General features: G+C 45.7%; 1 protein-coding gene across 1 annotated transcript; it reads right to left on the bottom strand.

Moving 5' to 3' along the window:
• Positions 1 to 158: 158 nt before the first annotated feature.
• Positions 159 to 17,249, bottom strand: NPC1 (Niemann-Pick disease, type C1; the record flags this gene model as incomplete). Its single annotated transcript, XM_008947694.1, has 24 exons — positions 159 to 241; positions 469 to 631; positions 1,228 to 1,341; positions 1,880 to 2,111; positions 2,868 to 3,068; positions 3,408 to 3,537; positions 4,046 to 4,161; positions 4,900 to 5,090; positions 5,204 to 5,293; positions 5,872 to 6,012; positions 6,107 to 6,234; positions 7,018 to 7,132; positions 7,798 to 7,980; positions 8,368 to 8,557; positions 9,496 to 9,598; positions 10,263 to 10,363; positions 10,580 to 10,806; positions 11,252 to 11,622; positions 12,248 to 12,324; positions 13,741 to 13,990; positions 14,540 to 14,707; positions 15,569 to 15,744; positions 16,287 to 16,393; positions 17,127 to 17,249. Coding segments are annotated over 24 exons (3,780 nt in total), but the record flags the coding sequence as incomplete, so codon positions are not given.
• Between the last annotated feature and the right edge of the window lie 203 nt (positions 17,250 to 17,452).

Genomic DNA, 17,452 nt, shown 5'->3' with positions numbered 1-17,452 from the left:
TGAGCTTTAAAGCTATACCCAAAGCTGCAGCCAGGTGTCTTCTCGTTGGATCTGTGCAGGAGTCAGGCCAGTGGTGGTGACAGTGTGACAGTCTTCAGTTCCTGAGAATTCTTGGGCCTAAGACACAGTTCATAGAGTCCACTGAACACTGTTAAAAACTAGAAGTAGAGGAGTCTCTCCCGTTCTGTTCCTCTGCTCCTCTCTTGTGCAGCTTGAGTTTTAGCCTTATTCACCGACGGGCCTGAGGAGAGAGAACAGGGAGCTGCAGCAGCCAGCAGCAGTTTGCTGCTCACCCCCACCAGCCTGGCCCCAGGGGCAGCCACCTCCCTGGGCAGCCAACCCTTCTGCTGCTCCAGCCCAGCTGCCCCAGGGGCACCTGCAAGAGCTGCTTTTTACCCTTCCAGTCCCTCCTGGTTAATGGAGAACCACGTCTGCAGGAGGGTTTTAGGGCAGGCTGCCACATCTTACCTATGTAACTAAGTAGAACTGGAAGAAATATTAGTCCATGTGTGGCTCCCAGCAGAACCATAGCTAGGTACATCCTGAAGTAGAATATCTTGAAGATTTGAGATTTGGAAAAAGCCAATACTACAATTCCTCCAAATTTGGTCAGTGTGATGCCACTGAAAACCTGTCAACAAGAAGGTGTTTAGGTGGTAAGCAGGGATTGAGGTAATCTATTTGCTTTAAGTATTTAATATTTGCTAAAATTCAGATCTAAAGCTCCCATCTGCAGTACACCTCACTACCTGTTAGTCCTTAAAACCATGTGAAGTTCTTTACCCAGGTCTAGTGCAGGCACCACCAGGGCAGTTCACTCCAACCCCACCCACACCATCTGAACCTCAGTGATGTGACAGTGCTGCCTAAACACAGAGCCCTCTGCATTCCCCAAGCTCCACCTGCAGCCCCCATTCAGAAGGGCCTTTCCTAGTCACCTCTGCACAGCTTGAGAGAAGCACCTACATTTTAATTGGGATAATCCAAAGTTAATCCAAACTACTAGTTCAGGTAAAGCTTTTAAGTTCTCTACTCTTAGAGGTAGTAACAGACTAAGAAATGGGGAGTCCCAATCACCACTATTACTAGTGGAGGCCTAGGCTGACTGTTAAAGGTTTTAATTCCTCTGAAAAGAAAAGGGGATCCTTAGGAGTGGAGGGTGTTGGGACAGTCTCCACAAAGACTTAACCTGGCTCCTCATTCCCTCCCCCTGCAGCAGCCACTCACCGAGCTGCCCATGTGAGACAGAGCCTCCTCCGCACGCTCCACGCGGCTGCCCTTGGTGCTGACAGTGAATGCCCTGGTCACGTGGCTGCAGAACTCCACAGCGATACCACAGCTCTAGAGGGAAAGGAAACATCAGCTGCAGGAGCACTGTGATGGCCAGGTGGAACCACTCCCAACTCCAGACAGCCTGGAGGGGTTCTAGCAGCTCTGGTCAGCAGAATGAACGCCAGAGTCAGCTCGCAGGTGTCAGCTCCAGGAACACTGCAGACAGATGCTGGCTGGATACCATGGAAGCTCAGCTGGTGAGACAGTCATTCACAACTCTGATAAAACTGGGTAAATCTTAAGATTTATCTGGCAGGCAGATTGAACACTTGCCTCGCTGTAACACAGGGCAATGGTTTTACTCTCAGAACTCTCAGCCTCCAGTAAACCTCTAGAGAGCAAACTAAGCCAGAGCTCCAGCACTCAGCTCTCAGTTCCTAACTCCTGGAGTGTTTCACCAAGGCCCAAGTGGCTGCTAGATCTATTCAGGCAGTTCCACTACTGTTCAAATGCCTGCTGAAGTTTAGCAGAAAACACTGCTCAGAATATACACAAGAGACACAACTGTGCAGGGCTTGGAAATGGAGGCAGAGAGATGTCAGCTTACCATGACGAGATTCACTAGTGACACTGCATTCAAGCTGATGCCCCAGAGCCACATCACTCCAAACATGTTGATGATTATCATGGCAATGGTTACTGACACCAGGACAGCAGCCCACACTTCAAAACCAAGCAGCACAGTTGTCACCAGAAAGATTGATCCCAAGGAGACGCAGAGGTTGAAGATGGCATCGTGCACGATGGTCAAGTACTGCTCATAGAACACATAGAACACGCTGGGGAAAGGAGAGGAGCTGTAGTTAGACACCTCCTTGTCACATGCTGAGGTTAGACTGGCTTCTGTGCAAGGACAAGGTAGTTCCCTCCTCACAGAAATCAGGAACTGGCTTCCCAGCACTAGAGGAATGACCCCTGCAAGAACACTGGCTGCTGCGTGGCGACTCCTCACTACAACTCCAGATAAAACTTGCTAATTCCCACCCTTCAACAGAAGCAGCACCAACAGCTGCCAGGATGTGGTGCCTCAGATGCCAAAGGATGGGCAGGACTCTGCAGCAAACAGAGGAGTATTTGGGGTGTGCAGATACCAACTCCTCCATTTCCCTGTGGTACACTGTGTGAGTCTTCAGCAAGTTCATCATGCAAGCACTAGACAAGCAGTACCTGACATCACTGCTGCCTCTGTGTTTAAATAAGTCTGAAGTCAACACGTTCACATTACAGCTTGCAGTGATCCAGGTTAACTGGACATATCTACTTCAGTTACAACTATTAAATCCTACTATGAAAGCTCTGAGCTGAAGCCAGAGCTACCTCTGTAGGCAAGACAGGCTCCTTGATTTGAGTCATCAGCCACCGTGAAGTGAAATTGCTGGTGTGGCTGAAAGTTGTGTTTTTGTGGTTTCACTACATGTTCCAGCACCTCTGTAATGCCTCCTGTTCAACAAGATTCAATGCTCAAGTCTGCCAGGCACCTTCTCTCAGTTCCTCAGGTGGAGTGTGTCACTGAGGCAGGAGGGGCCCAAGCATACCTGTAAGGGAACACACGGTAGTTCTTCTCTCTGAGGCCCATGCTGTCAGTAATGTTGTCTGCTATCACCCGAGCCTTCTTCATAGCATCAATAAAATCAGAGGAGGTTTTCAGCACCGTGTGGTAAGTCATAAAATAAGTAGCTCCCACATCAGATTTGTTGTTTATGAAGTTGACAGCAGAGTTATATGCAGCGTGTCCTCTGTGGAAACACAGGAACATTTTAGATGGCAATGGCAGAGAGCATCGTTCAAATTTATTAGATTTTAGATCTTGCTTCTAATAGTTTCCAGCCTACAATCAGTTTCCAAAACTGATAAAAGCTTCAGAACACAAAACGTTTCATGACTGCCCAGGACATACTAGAACAGACTGCAGAAGTTGCTTCTCTTTGTCCAGGGGAAAGCTGTTGTTCCATTTAATTGCTGATGCATTTGTTCTCCCAGCTTTGTTTCAGAAAACACACAGACAAGATGTCAGTGCTGAAAGAAGCAGCTCTGCCACACTGCTCTAAGCCAGACACGCAGACTATGGCTCTTACCCTTTGCCACATTTAGGATTAGGGTTGTCTGAAAGGAACATGGGCAGAAATGTCATGAAGTCCTTGCCCTGTGGCCTCTGCTTGCCCTCTGGAGTCAGCGGTCGGCACAGAGTGCAGGATGGGTCTGTCACTGAAACACACAGGGAGGGAGGTCAGCTACAGGATCAAGTGTCCTTTGTCACAACACTATGAACTTCTGGCTTGGAATACAAGATACAATTCCACAAAAAGCATTTTCACTGACCAGCCCTGAAGCTCTGTGTAGAATTTCTAGTCCTTTATTTATTACTACTAAGGCAAGGGCTACCAGAGAACTCAGTTACTTGTGCACTGTCTACATTAGACTTGATGAAAATTATCCCAAACTGAAAGATCTGAACAAAACCAGAGTGTGAAGTTTGTGTGCTCTGATGAAGCCTGCAGAAGGACCAGAAGTTTTAGCCATTCCACTGGCTGTTTTAGGTAGGCTGTTCTTCAACCTGCAGCATTTCACTCAGACAGCAGCTTGAACTCATCAGAAGGCAACTCAAGAGGTGCCTGCTTACAGTAAGAAAAGTTATTTCCCTGACTCACCCCATGATACGACTGTGAAGCTTAGAAACCAACCCATCCCCAAGCCACAAGACACATGCCAATACCTGAAGCATTGCAGAACTGTCCAGTGGTATTGTAGACTCTGCAACAGGACGACTGTGGCTTCACCCAGTCAAAGTAGTCATCAATCCAGGAGGATGGGGCATAGCCTATCCTCGTGCTAAGAAAATAAGGTAACAGATACATCAGACATCTGGTTTTATTCCAGAACACATCCCTTGATCCCTCCAGTGCTGACTTACACAACATCAAATTCTAGTCCAAGCTATCTGGCTCTCCCCAAAGTCCCCTGCTCCAGTACCCTTGTCCAAGAGCCAGTCCTGCTCATAGCCCTGCAGCCAGCAAACAGCAGGAGCTTCTCCCCTGCCCTGGAGTCCCACTGTCAAGCTCAGCTTTCCATTCCTCTGTCTGCTCCATGCCCCATCCACATCTTGTTGCCTCAGTTTTCACACAAGACTGCTCCTTCAGTTAGGCTGAAGTAAAACCACTGAACTGCAGTGCAAGGAACAGGGAAGAGACTTTCTTCAGTTGTCAGCTACTCCAGATACAATTCCTGCTTAGCCTTGCTAGGCTAAGCTAGTCTACCCATCCAATTTAGAGTCATTTTCTAAGAGAGCTTAACCACAGTGAGGTTTTTGTGAGTTTTGATTCCTACTATTCCCAGCCACCCTGAAGGACCAAACCCCTTTTCCAAACCCGAGCACACTGATCTATCCTGCCCATCCAGGCAGGTTCCATCCTTGTTCTAGGCACACTGCCACCCCACAAAACCTCAGTGCCAGGCCAGTACCCCAGTGCCAGCTGAACAACCCCCAGCTGAGCCTGAACCAAGCTAAAAAGGACACGGTCAGCTACACCTCTTCATGTGACCGTGCTGAGAAAGGCAGGAAGCACTTACTAGCTACTAATTTCTGCAGCATCGAAGACTTGCTGGACCAGTGAGTCATTGTTGCATCCCATTCCACCACAGACCATGTTCTGCCCCTCCAGGGAGGTGTAGTTGTGCCCTTCTTCCAGCACAAAGTAGACCGGAGGCCCCGCGTGCAGGTACCTGCTGAGCTGGCTGAAGTAATCCATCACGTAGGAGTCCTGGAAGGCAAAGTCTGGGGTTATGAGCACGTCGTGTTGAGGGAGCACAAAAAGGAATCCAGGTTTCAATTCAGCCACAGATTGCTGAGGAGTGATGTGATGTGAAGACTTACATCTGGCATGGAGAGAGACTGATCCAGGCCGATCTCCACGTTGTGCACGACGGCTGCACTGAATGACAGGACACCCACAAACACAGCTACCTGCAAAAAGGCAAGTGCAGGGAACTGAGAACTGCACAGAAACCACAGGCAACACAAGTAATTTACTAACAGGAACCATGTAGAAAGGCTCTAGTTTAAGTATTCCACCCAGGCTTGGCACAACAGTGGCAGTAAAACCTGGCTGCTTGAGGTTTGTAACTCTGGCTACTCCAAAGTCCCTTTGGAGACACAAGGGGAAAACTTATACTGAGAAGGCAGCAGTGAAGAGATGTCAGACACCTGTAAATAACCACAGTAACCTCAAACCAAATCACAGGTTTGGCAACACCACCCTACATTAATGCAACGTGGGAGCCAAGGTGTGCTGATTTCTGCCATGTGCCTGAAGTGACTTCATTGTCAGTCATGCAACTCCCATCTGGACCTTGGATAATCCAAGGTCAAGCCTCTTATTTACTGGGCAAACTCCTGCAGTTACCAAAGCTTGTTGTGTGAGCCATGCTGAAACAAGCTTCATTTGTTCCATCCTCTTGAAGATGATTCCTCAGCGTGAGCCCTTCAGGCTCAGCAGGCTCTTGGTGAAGCTGAAATGACTTTACAGCGAGCAGTACACGTACCACTATGGGTCTCATCCAGTCCTTCAGCAGATATGGAGAATAGAGGTTTTTGAAGAAGAGGAATAAGATGCTCTCAGAGCGCTGGACTCCACCCACTTCTTCACTGCCTTGGATGCAGCACAGAACATCCAGCCTGTTCCTCTGCAAACGGATGGAAGGCCACATTCAGCACAGGTTCTGCAGCAGGTGCCACCACCTGCATCACCTTGCAGTTCCAGCTGCCTTCTACACTCACCTCTTGACGTTTAATATCCAAGCCCAGGAGACTGACAAAGCAAGTGACTTGAAGGATGAAGTCTATGAGCACAGCCATCCCAGCAAACAGGGAGAAGGTGCGAACCGCCGGCATCGTAGACAGGGTCCCTGCAGGGAGGGACCCAGCTGCTCAGAGCAAGCTCCCTGCTCTCAGAAAGCCACAGCCAGCTTCTAGACAGGCACCCAGCTGAAGTGTTAGCAGGACAAAGCCTCTCTCTTCAGTGTACAGGGAGCAGCTGGTCCCAGCCTGGCCACAGCTGCTCTTGGACCCCTTTGACAGCATTAAGGCTGTGCAGAGAAGTGACTGTTCAAGACATTTCTCAATGCCAAAGTCACTGGCCTCATACAGGGTGTGTAAGGGGGTAGTTAAGGAGTGTTGTCAAGCAAGATCTTGCTTCAACATTAAGCCACTTAATGCAAGTTGAACCAATGATGAATTGCACTCCAAGTAAGCAAGCTCATTGTGAAAGAAGGCTCATTTATACCCCAAGGGTAACAACTTCAGATATGCCTCTAACACACACTGTAAGACTGAACAGCATCTCTCCAAGCAGTGGCAAGGTGACAAAATGCAGCATGGCAGTTAGCACACCCTGACATTTGATATATTAAAGTCAAATTTAGACTTGTCAGTCACAACAGATCAATAAAAAGCTCCAGTCTTTCAAGATGAAGAGCTTGAGATTCAGAATTAGATCTTTTTAACTGTGCCAAAGCACTACAATGCCCACCCCCCCACCAGAGGTCAAGTTCAGCTTGAGTATAGCAATGAAGAACTGAGCTAAACTGCCTACAAAAGCTTGCTTTGTTTTTGTGTTTCAGTTCTGCATTTACTCTTGCAGCATGAACACATGAGAAGGCCCTTATCTTCAAATATTAAAGAAATCTTACCAAGAAAGAATGCCACAGTCTCTGAAAAGGATGAGAGGAACATACTGGGTGCCACATCTCCCAAGACTCTGCCAATCTGTTTGTCCAGAGTTTCACCCTGAAGCCTCTCATCTCTCTGTTTTAAGGAAGCAATTTATTATCATTAGGACTCACATAATTTAGAAAGTGCTTTCATAGGGCTTAAAAAAACCATTTCCAACATCCAAAGCTATCCTTTTATCACTTTCCCTGCATTAACATGAGTCAGGTTAGGAAAGCACAGATCCTCTGCTACAAAAGCAGCATAAACATCCTCTCTTGCCTTGGTCCTGACTTAAAAGTACAGCAGAAAGTTCAGGACTTCAGCCAAAACCACACCCTTGCCAGAGGCAGTGCCAGTTTCAGTGGGTTACTAAGCCTGGAAGATTAAAAAGCTAATTACCCACTAAGACTTAGTTTCAGAAGTCCCCAGTCTGGAGCATGGAGTTTAGTTCATGATTACTGCTCAAAATACATTTTACTATTTTGATCACTTGTAATTTAAGTTCTACAACCACCAGAGAAGGATGTTATAAATGTTATTCATTTGTACATCACGTGGCCCAAAAACTGTGTTAAATGAGCTTGATATCAACCAGCATTAAGAAAAAGCAGATGTTTTAATCTGGGGGTGGGGAAAGAAGCAGATGTGTCATCTTGGCTCTCTTCAAGCCCACCAGACATCCTGTGAGAGTCCAGAGACTGGGCTGAGCACTGGCAGGAAGACCCTCTGCTCCCAGTGAACCTTCAAAGAACACATACCTGAAGTGTCTGGACCATAATGAAGATGTTGTCCACCCCAATAGCCAGCACCAAGAAGGGGATTACTTCTATCACAATCAGTGTCAGTGGGATTCCAAAGTAGCTGAAGATGCCTATAGAACATGCCACTGAGCTCAGGACGATCAGGATGCCTGCAATGCCCAAGGAGATCTTTGAATCCACCTACAATAAAATTTAAAACCAGCATCATCACTCAGGGCAAATTACAGAAAAGGTGAAAAACATCCCCTCACATTAGCAGTTAGTCAAAAGTTCCCTTTTCCACTTCTTTTGAAGATCAAGGTATATTAAAAAGCTTTGAAGCTAAAAGCCTTAAAGCTTAAATTTACTGTACATTTCAAGTAAAAATAGAGTTCATTTGGGCTGTGAAGCACCTATGAAGTGTCCAGTATTACAAGGACAATACTCCTGTAGCTCCTGCTCAAGGAGGACTCAACGGCTTAAGACAAGTATGAGCACCCTGAAAAAATATTTAAAGCTTAAAGCTAAGAACAACTAGTCAGTGAGCTGTAGCTTCTGTGTTGACAGCAATGAGGACTGTTCACACACCAGCAGCCTCCTGCAGCTCTGGATGTGTCCCAAAGCTAAGGAGATGTACACAAACATGACCACGTAGCTGATGACCACGGTGCCGACGTCGCTCTGGCTTTCGCGATCGATCTCGTCCTCGATGCTCCGCTCAGCAGAAAATGAGATGGACAAGTTTGGGTTATTATAGTTCTTCAGAAAGTTTATAAACCTGAAACAAACAAAAAAAAGCCACACTTTAGAGGGTGAAACAACTTGCAATAGAAATACTTGGAGGTCTGTCAAAGGCAGATGTAAATCATCTGTGTGGGAGGAGAGCGCGCTGTGGCCAGACAGTGTTCTGAGGGACCTTCCTCCTTTCTGAGAGGGGTGCTGCCTACACATCCTCCCAGCTCTACTCCAAGCACTAGAAATACACTGTGCTGAAGTACTTTCCAAGTTCTCTCCAGAGTTTGGGGACAAACAGACACTTTGCATAAGCTGTTTCAAAGTGTAAGTGCAGTTTTCCTCAAAGCTAGACCTGGAAGTATACCCGTGAAATGGGACTGCAGCTTGCTCACAGCACTTGAACTATTGAACTTGAACTATTAGCCCTCATTTCAGTTCCCCTGACTGAAGAGAGGTGCTTCTGACAGTCATTGTACTTAATCTCAGACTTTCTAGTACAGTAGTTTTTATGCAAAGTGTTAGCCAGAGCAGTTGCCTTGTGTAAACCAACATCAGCTCTTCAAAACCAATGGATAAAAGCTTTAGATCCTTATCTGGTCGATGGTTTTAAAAACAATTAGAGCTTAAGAATGACAGGATAATGCTGGAGCTTTCCACTGGTGATTAGCAGTCTAGCTGTGTCATCCTAGCTGAAGCAGAATATATCAAATCCTTTCTAAAGTTACTTATGAGCAAGTACAACTGGACTAGGTGGTCTCTAACTAAACCAGAACCCATCTCCTCAAAGCAAATGAAGTATGCCAGACACAGTGAAAGTCTTATGACCAGTATAGTCTGTCCTTGATTGGTTCTGCTGTCTTTCAAAACATCCCTGTGGTTATTCTGAGAAGCTGTCAGCACAGGACAGGTGTTTTTTGTGTATCTGTACCTCAAGCTGCTCTGAGCAGTGCATTAATTTCAGAGTACAGGAAGCCTACTTACTCTTTTTCCCATGCCAAGGCTTTCAATAGCTTTCTTGAGTCATTGTAATAGTTGTTGACAGGAAAAGTAATAACAAGAGCTGTAGCATTATTATAGTTATCACCTATAGAGTGAGAAAAAAAAACTGTCAGGTGTTATGAAATGGAGCTTACATTCCAGTATGGGCAGGTACAATTAACTGTAGAATGAGTTTGTCCCACCCCTACAACTCCATGAGCTGCAATCTGTTTAATACCACCAACTTCTCAAACACACTACTGAAAAAAGAACAGAAGCACCTTAGCACTCCAGATTATATTAAAAAAGTATTCAATATTTACCATGTTCACTGGATAGACTGTTTGAACAAAATTCTGCCTTCAGAATAATCATGGAAGGATTTCCTTGGTGAACACCTTAAATCTGTCCTTAATGGCTTTATTTTAACTCTATATGCACATCCCAGCCTGTCAATGTGAGATACTCCATGTCTTTAACTGGTCTTGAAACACTAGAGATGCAGACTGCACATGTGCATGCTTGTCCACAGGACAATCAAGCTCCACAAGCAGACTGCTTGCACTCTGCACTAGGAGCAGGCCACCTCCAATCTCACCACTGATCTACTGAAAAGTTATTGAAAATACCCTTACTGAAAGTTTAACAAAACTCCCATTTCTCTGGAGTGCATTTGAACACCCGTGCTAAATGAGAGTGGAGCTTTAGTGCCACAGATCACACCCAAATATGGGCTCTCAGGACTTGAACTGTGATGTTTCACCACCTACCATCATATCCTCCCAACACCAGCCATGGAAAGACAGGTCCACCAAACGTTCCTAAGCAGGGATCATGAAGCAAGCTCGTGTCATTCAGTGATGCTGGAGCCCTGAGGAGATCACCAACAGCTGTTAGCTTCTGTTTGACAGCTGGGGCACAGCACCACAGGACAAGACAAGACACAAACACAAGCTATCCACACTAGCCTGCAGTTCCACACAGTTTAAAAAGGGATCAGAAAAGGTCCAAGGGGGCAGTGAGAACTAGCTAGAGCAAGCCCTAGCTTGCCTGCTGTTTGAAAAGAAAGTGTGGTTGTGCTGCTCACCTAACACAGTACAAGAAGTGAGTGTGGTAGTCAGCATAGACAAAGAACTCGTCCCCAGTGGTGTGATCTAGAACAGAGTGGCTGTTCTGGAAGTAGTTGAGGACACTCAGTATGGTGCAGTTGTTGTTGTAGGGAGCAAGAGGAGCCAGGCAGATGTCTTTCAGCATTACAGTCTCGTTGTCAAAAGAAGCAGTTATGTTGACAATAGCATCCTGCAAATCCAGCACCTGGGGGAAAAAAAAACCCAAACCATGGTTTAAGAGACAAGAAAGCCCTTCCCCTGCAGAGCAGGGCTCAAGTGCAAGCTTCCAGACACAGGGCTTCCAGACACACATCAGCAGAAGCACATCAAGGAACCTATTTCCCTGTTCACACTAACAATACTCACTGGGGCTGAGCTTCCAAGTCTACCTCGTTCCTGCAAGCTTCCAGACACACATCAGCAGAAGCACATCAAGGAACCTATTTCCCTGTTCACACCAATACTCACTAGGGCTGAGCTTCCAGGTCTACCTCTAACAGAAAGGGTTCCAAAAGCTTTTATAGCAAGACTATTTTTTTTGATATGGATATCTAGCAATGGTTTTGATGGACACATGGCATTACTAATGGAATCCAACTCCACAGGGCTATACCCATGAGACACGTTTAGCTCTTTGAAGCCCAAATTACCTGATGGAGAATGTCTTTGTTGAGTGGAGGCCCAAAAGGCACATCTGCTCCTGCTGGGTAAGGGGAGTAGGTGTCTGGGTGGCTCCTTGGCGCTCGGATGATCAGTTGTTCGGTCCGAAAGAAAGGCCCAAAGTGTGTGTCAAAGTATTCCTTCTCCCTGCGAGCCTGGCTGCTGGGGGCTGACCACAGCTCCACGGGGTTGGTGGTGGCTCTGACATAGGTGAAGCCCGAGCAGCACATGGCAATGAAGACCACAGAGAAGAGGATGACAGGACGTGGATTTCTGACGCAGAAAGCCCCCCACGACGTGAACGTCATCCTCAGGCCATTCTCAAACCTTTCCCCAAGCTTTTCACCACAGGTAATTTTCCCTGGAATGTAGAATGGACATGTTTGAGAAGTCAGTTCAGCAGTAGTTTCTTGAAGCCCACTCTAGGAAAGATGAAATCTGTTTGTAGCATGCACCCGAAGCTGTGTCTACACTGATGGTCAGACCCAGGAACAAATCCCTCACTAAGGTCCAGGGGACAGAAACCAGCTGGTATCTAACACTGCCCCTTCTCATGGAGCATTGTCTTTGACAGTAGGCACAGTGAATAAAGGCATGAAGCAGCTAAAAGATGCATAAGCAGTAAAATGAGCTACCTCAGCTGCTACACTAACTACAGTTCTTTCATGGCACTCTTTGAATGGATACACGGATGGCTCAGAATATGATCAGATTGATTTTGGCACCGTGTTGCCCTCTCCACCTCCAGCTACAAAGCACTCCAGAACCCCCCATTAGCACAACCAGAGCCACAAGCTTTCCCAGGGCTCTCAGCATCCAGCAGGACAGGGGAAGCACCACTCTAAAGGAAGAGAGACGCTCGCGGGTCTTTGGTTCAGTCTGTGGGCAAGAGCAGATTTTATGGCTAAAATTCCAGAGCCTATCCACAGGAAGGGGATGCACTTAAGCAGAGTTTAATTGATCTGCTAGCCTCCTCCAGAACATACCATTGTCACTGTGGGAGTTGAGAGAGAAGGCTATGTTGCTGTCAATGGGGGTGTACTCCGAGACAAAGTGCCGCCTCCTGCAAGACAAAAAAGCCACGTTACCCTGCTGGCCCCCAAAGGTCTATCTAGGGGTCTGCACAGTCACCATGGGGGCCAAGGCTAGTCATAAATTTGATATTTGACTCCTCCAGAATCTGTAGGCACCATGTTCCCACCACACCCATCCACTCAAGAACAGCAATCTCCAGCTTTATGACCCTTTGAGACCACTTACAGCCACATCAACTGTCTTCAACTCCTCCAGCTTGCATCCAGCTCATGTTATTTAGGCATATTTAGAAGATCAGCAGTGGCAGAACTACCAGTAGCACAGAGAAGCTCTTTAAATTGATTGTCATTTAAGTGATAACATTCACAAGAGAGTTCTGTGTTCATTAGTCAAACTGCTGAAGTTACACCTACTTAGAGAAGTGGGGAAGTGAGGAAAAAGAAGTAAGATGCTTTCTTCCCATCCTGAGGACAGGGAAGTTACAGCCCAGAACACTTACAGTCAGGAGGTAAGTTCAACAGCCTCCTCATGGCAATCTGACCAGACCTCTAGTTATAAAATGCTGCAATTACTGTAAGCTCAGCTTTTGTTCAGGTTTTTACCAAAACTGGAGATTCAGGTAAAGTATTCATGGCTTAATTTGCAAGAGGACTGAGATTGTTTTGTCAATGCCAAACCCTGCTCTCCCCTTAAACTGAGATCCTGCAGTCTCACTAACTCCAAGCCCAGCTTTGAGTGATTCTTTGCTGTTCAGCCACACCTCCTGATGGTGTGAAATGCTGCTGCACATGCAACAGCAGCCAGGAGTAATGGAGGTTTTAATGAAACTACAGGAGGTAAACAGCCCTCTCCATCACTGGGATTTTCCACCTCATTCTAATTACAGCTTACAGAACAAATGAGTGGAGAAATAATAGGGCTACACTTTTACTTAGACACATGGGTTCTCCAGGAAATCATTATTTTATAGATATTAATATATTTGTGTACTGGCCTAGTCTTAAGCACTGTAAAATCCCTCAGCATCCACAGAAGTCTGACATTTGAGTACAAAGGCAGCTCACCACTCCTGGAGGGCTCTGCTATCTTAACACACACCATCCAAGAACAGACACAGCTGAACTGAGACTTTACCCTTTACCACAAAGGCTTAATATCAATGAGATGAAGCAGATCAATGCATTTCCCCACATTTGCTTACTCTCAAGTTCTTGCTTATGAAAGCTGCAGGTTTTTATACTGGATCCTGTAGGTAGGGGTGCTATGAGAGCTGTGCATCAACTGAACTGATTTCTGCACTCACATGGGTTTAGGTGTCAGATCTGCCACAGAACATGACTTTTGGCTGGGTGAAGTAGAGACATAAGCACTCTCTCTGGGGCAAAGGAAGTTTCCAGGGAAAAGGCAAGTGACTTTTCAAACCTGAGCACTGTGAATGCTTTACCTGTAACACCAGATTCCAAAAACGAGTGCAAAAAAGATGAGCAGAAATCCCATGTAGGAGATCCACATGATGACATAGACAGCATCCAAACCAAACAAAAGCCAAGGAGCAGGAGGTGGAGGGGGCTGAGGTTTTGGACCACAAACAATGGAACAGTCCTGGCAGCTGCAGGGTCCTGTTGAATCATCCGTAGACTCATTACAGCCCTTGGTAGCATTGTTCATAGGATTCATTCCATGCACAGGAACATCTATGACAAATCACAAGTTGCAGAGCCAGTTTACTGCCAAGTAAAAACTCAGACCTTCACAACACAAGCTTCCCAGTGAAATGAGTTAACTATGAAAGCCCCCAGCCTCTATAGAGAGCAGCTTTTCTTGGTCTTACAGTTGAAGTCACTGCCTTTTCTAGAGCAGGTACCAACTACTTACAGTTGTCTACTAATTAAGGACTGGTCATGTTTTAGAACACTAAACACTCCTTTTCTTTCTTCAATTGCCTTACAAATAAACCCCAAAGGATGAGGGTGCTGCCCTGGTTTCCCAAGGAACACAAGCTATCCAGTTGGCTACATGCAGTTGATCCCTTATTGACTTTTAGAGATTTATAGAGAGAGGCTGCACACAAAACAAGCACAAACTGTGACCTCCAAGCAGAAACCCAAAAGATAATCAGTGTATCTTACACTGCTTTGAAGGCCTTTGGCTGCAGACACTCACTGCTGGGCAGCTGCTTAGCAACTCAGTATACTAGCTAAGCACACAGAAGCTTCAGAAGCAAAGACCACTCAGTTTCTTACCTGAGAAGACAGGAATAATGCTGAAAGGAGTCTGTCCATTGTCTTTGCTAAACATGTACTCAATCCAGTTGGTTGCATTGCAGTCCTTGACATCCTTCCCACACAGCAGCCCCAGTGCTTTAACATTGCTTGATGGAGCCTCCACATCTTTGCAGGCATTGTACATGGCTAGGAAGAGTGCATGGAGACAGGAGAGTCATCAAACCAGTGTTAATGAGTGAGCATTCCAAGTATTTCCAATAATTACAGACTCCCCAAGTTCAAGGAGCATGCTTGTAGCTTTCAAGAGGAGACAAGATAGTGAAATAATGCTTTTAATATTCACAGAATTCAGAGTTGCAATGCTCCAAGGAGGCCACCTGAATCTGCATTACACTAGAACCTACTTTACTGCTTGAGAGGGAACAGTAATTAATAAAAAGTTCCTTTCAGGGAGCATTATGATAAAAATTTAAGTTACTTTTGACCTGTAGGCCATATAGGATTTTCAAGTGCTTCATAACTTGATGAAAGGTTACTGCACAACAGACTGAATGAATGCTTCAGGTTGCTATAAAGCCAAAATACAACCCAAATTTATTTGTTCCTGGAAAAATAAATCCTTTAATTTGACAAAGGGCTACAACAACCACTTTCAAAAGGAGTGAGTGCCTCTTAGGAGAACCACTGTAGTACACTGTGCACAACCTCTGCTGTCCTACTTGCCAGACAACTTCAACATGAGGCTGGGTTTGGATATTCAATGTTTGGCAACAACTGTGTTTCTCTGAAGTTGAAGTCATGAGGGTTATCAGCTACCAACCACTTGTATGGATGCCCATGCTCAGCTGGGTCTCCAAAAACACTGCTAACAGTGTCAGTGGAATGCCTCCTCCTCAAGCAGAAGTGTTCCAGTCAAGATAGACCTACTGGTACCTATTTGATGCCTCAGACTTCAAAAGACCAAAGAGATGGTCCTCCTCCCCAATTCTTCCAAAGAAAGGTCTTGTGACCTTGCCCAAAGGCCAGGTGAAGGGAGGGTTTACTCACCATTGGCAAAGCGTTCCCCAATGAAGTACTGCAGCTCTGTGATGCTGCTCTTGTTCTCCTTCAGAACTGGATCATAGTAAGGTATGGTGCTTGTGACATTCAGAAATTCAGCCTGATCTGGACTGCAGGTTAGTTCACAGAAGAGGTTTATCAGGTTGTAAAAACACGATGGACACCTGGGTAGGAAAGCCAAGGAGCAGCAATCAGATTAAGAGGTCAAGATACAAGGCAGAATTAATCTGACCTACACAGCAAGAGGAAACACTCTGCTCAGAGCAACAGGACAAAATATTTCAGTTCTGCAAGTTAACACAAGCAGAGTTTTACTAGAATTTGAAGGAAAACTTAACAGCTGCTAGCAGGAAGACTTCTGTTAGAAAAAGAAGACTAGACAGCACTTCATATCATTCTCTTCTGAAGGCTTCATTATGAATACAATAGCTTGAGACAAGCTAAGATAAATGTTTATTCTACTAACTCAATCCAGACTGCAAGTCATTTCCCAAAATTAAAGCCTCCTGATACAGATGAGGAAGCCTTCTCCAATAAATCTCCAAATGAAATCACTACCTTCTCTTAAAGCCTCCTGATACAGATGAGGAAGCTTTCTCCAAATGAAATCACTACCTTCTCTATAGTCTACTTGAGCAGAAGGGTCTTGATGTGCTTTTTTTTTATTGTTACAAAGCTCTAATTGCTTTGCCATTCATTAACATACCTGGAGAGAAACTGCAGAGGCAGCTGCAAGTTGTTTTTCAAAGTCTGAAGCTGATGAACATCACAGCAAGTGCTCACATTGCCAAAGAATAAACCTGGACAGAGTTCCTTAAATAAAAACAGGATTGAGAGCAGGGGTTAAGGAAGGAAAAGCATGTCTGAGACCTCACAACTCACAGTGATGGGCTCTGCTGGAGCCTATTTCAGAAGGCAGTAGCTGTGCTGTGGGAGGTGCACAGAAAAACACAAGTCTAGCCATTGAGACTCTTTAGAGAACAAGGAGAGGAATCACTTCTTTTATTCAAGTTATCACTTCCTTTCATGGCATCCCTTCAGATGGTTTTTAGTCACCAGGGTCTATGTACAGAGTGCTGATGGGATTGGAGAGTCTGCTGGTAAGAGGACATGATGTTTATCCAAGTTGAAAGTATTCCTGCAGTTTCTCCTCTAGTATCCCTTCTGGATAGCATCAGATGCTAAAGTCTCAGAAGGCAAGCCACGAACCACAAAATTCTTGGTTACCTGGAAGAGCTACTTCATGTTTACAGAGGAGACAAATGCATTTAATACAAGCTTAACAGGCAGTAACAAACAAGAAGTGTACATTGTGTTCAGAAACAGTGCAAAACAACAATTAGCTCTCCTGAATTTCAGCCATTCCTGAATATAAACTTCCCACAGCTGGGGCTACAAGCTATACCTGAGAGATCAGATCATCTGTGCACTCTCTCATCGAGTCAGGATGAGAAAGCCACAGTGCAGCACTCCAGCAGAACCCACTACAGAACTCTAAAGTGTAAGAGAATTATTTTTTGGCAGCAGACCTCCAAAAGCAGCTCACCTGCATCAAGTCATAACCATCCTCTGGTAGTGCTACTGGTGGTCCATCATAAGCACAGTTGTATCTCTTGTCTCCAGAGGCAACTCCACATTCCCCATACCAGACACACGACTGTGGAAGCACCTAATCAACACAAGAGAACCAATTAACTGCCAGCAACAGTTACCAAATTCCTCAGCTCCTGTGGAGTTCATGTGCTGCCATTCCAACATTTACAACCCAGAGTCAGTCACTCCCTGCTAATTTAAACACCAGCACAGCCCATGTAAAAAGCACGTGGTTCTAAAGCAGTGCACGGGGTGCAGCATGGTGTTTATATGCAATAT

The sequence above is a fragment of the Merops nubicus genome, unplaced genomic scaffold, assembly GCF_000691845.1.
Source record: "Merops nubicus isolate BGI_N331 unplaced genomic scaffold, ASM69184v1 scaffold13419, whole genome shotgun sequence".
NCBI classification, from domain to species: Eukaryota; Metazoa; Chordata; class Aves; order Coraciiformes; family Meropidae; genus Merops; species Merops nubicus.
Note: the sequence above shows the minus strand (reverse complement) of the source record. Positions and strands in the feature narration are given on the sequence as shown.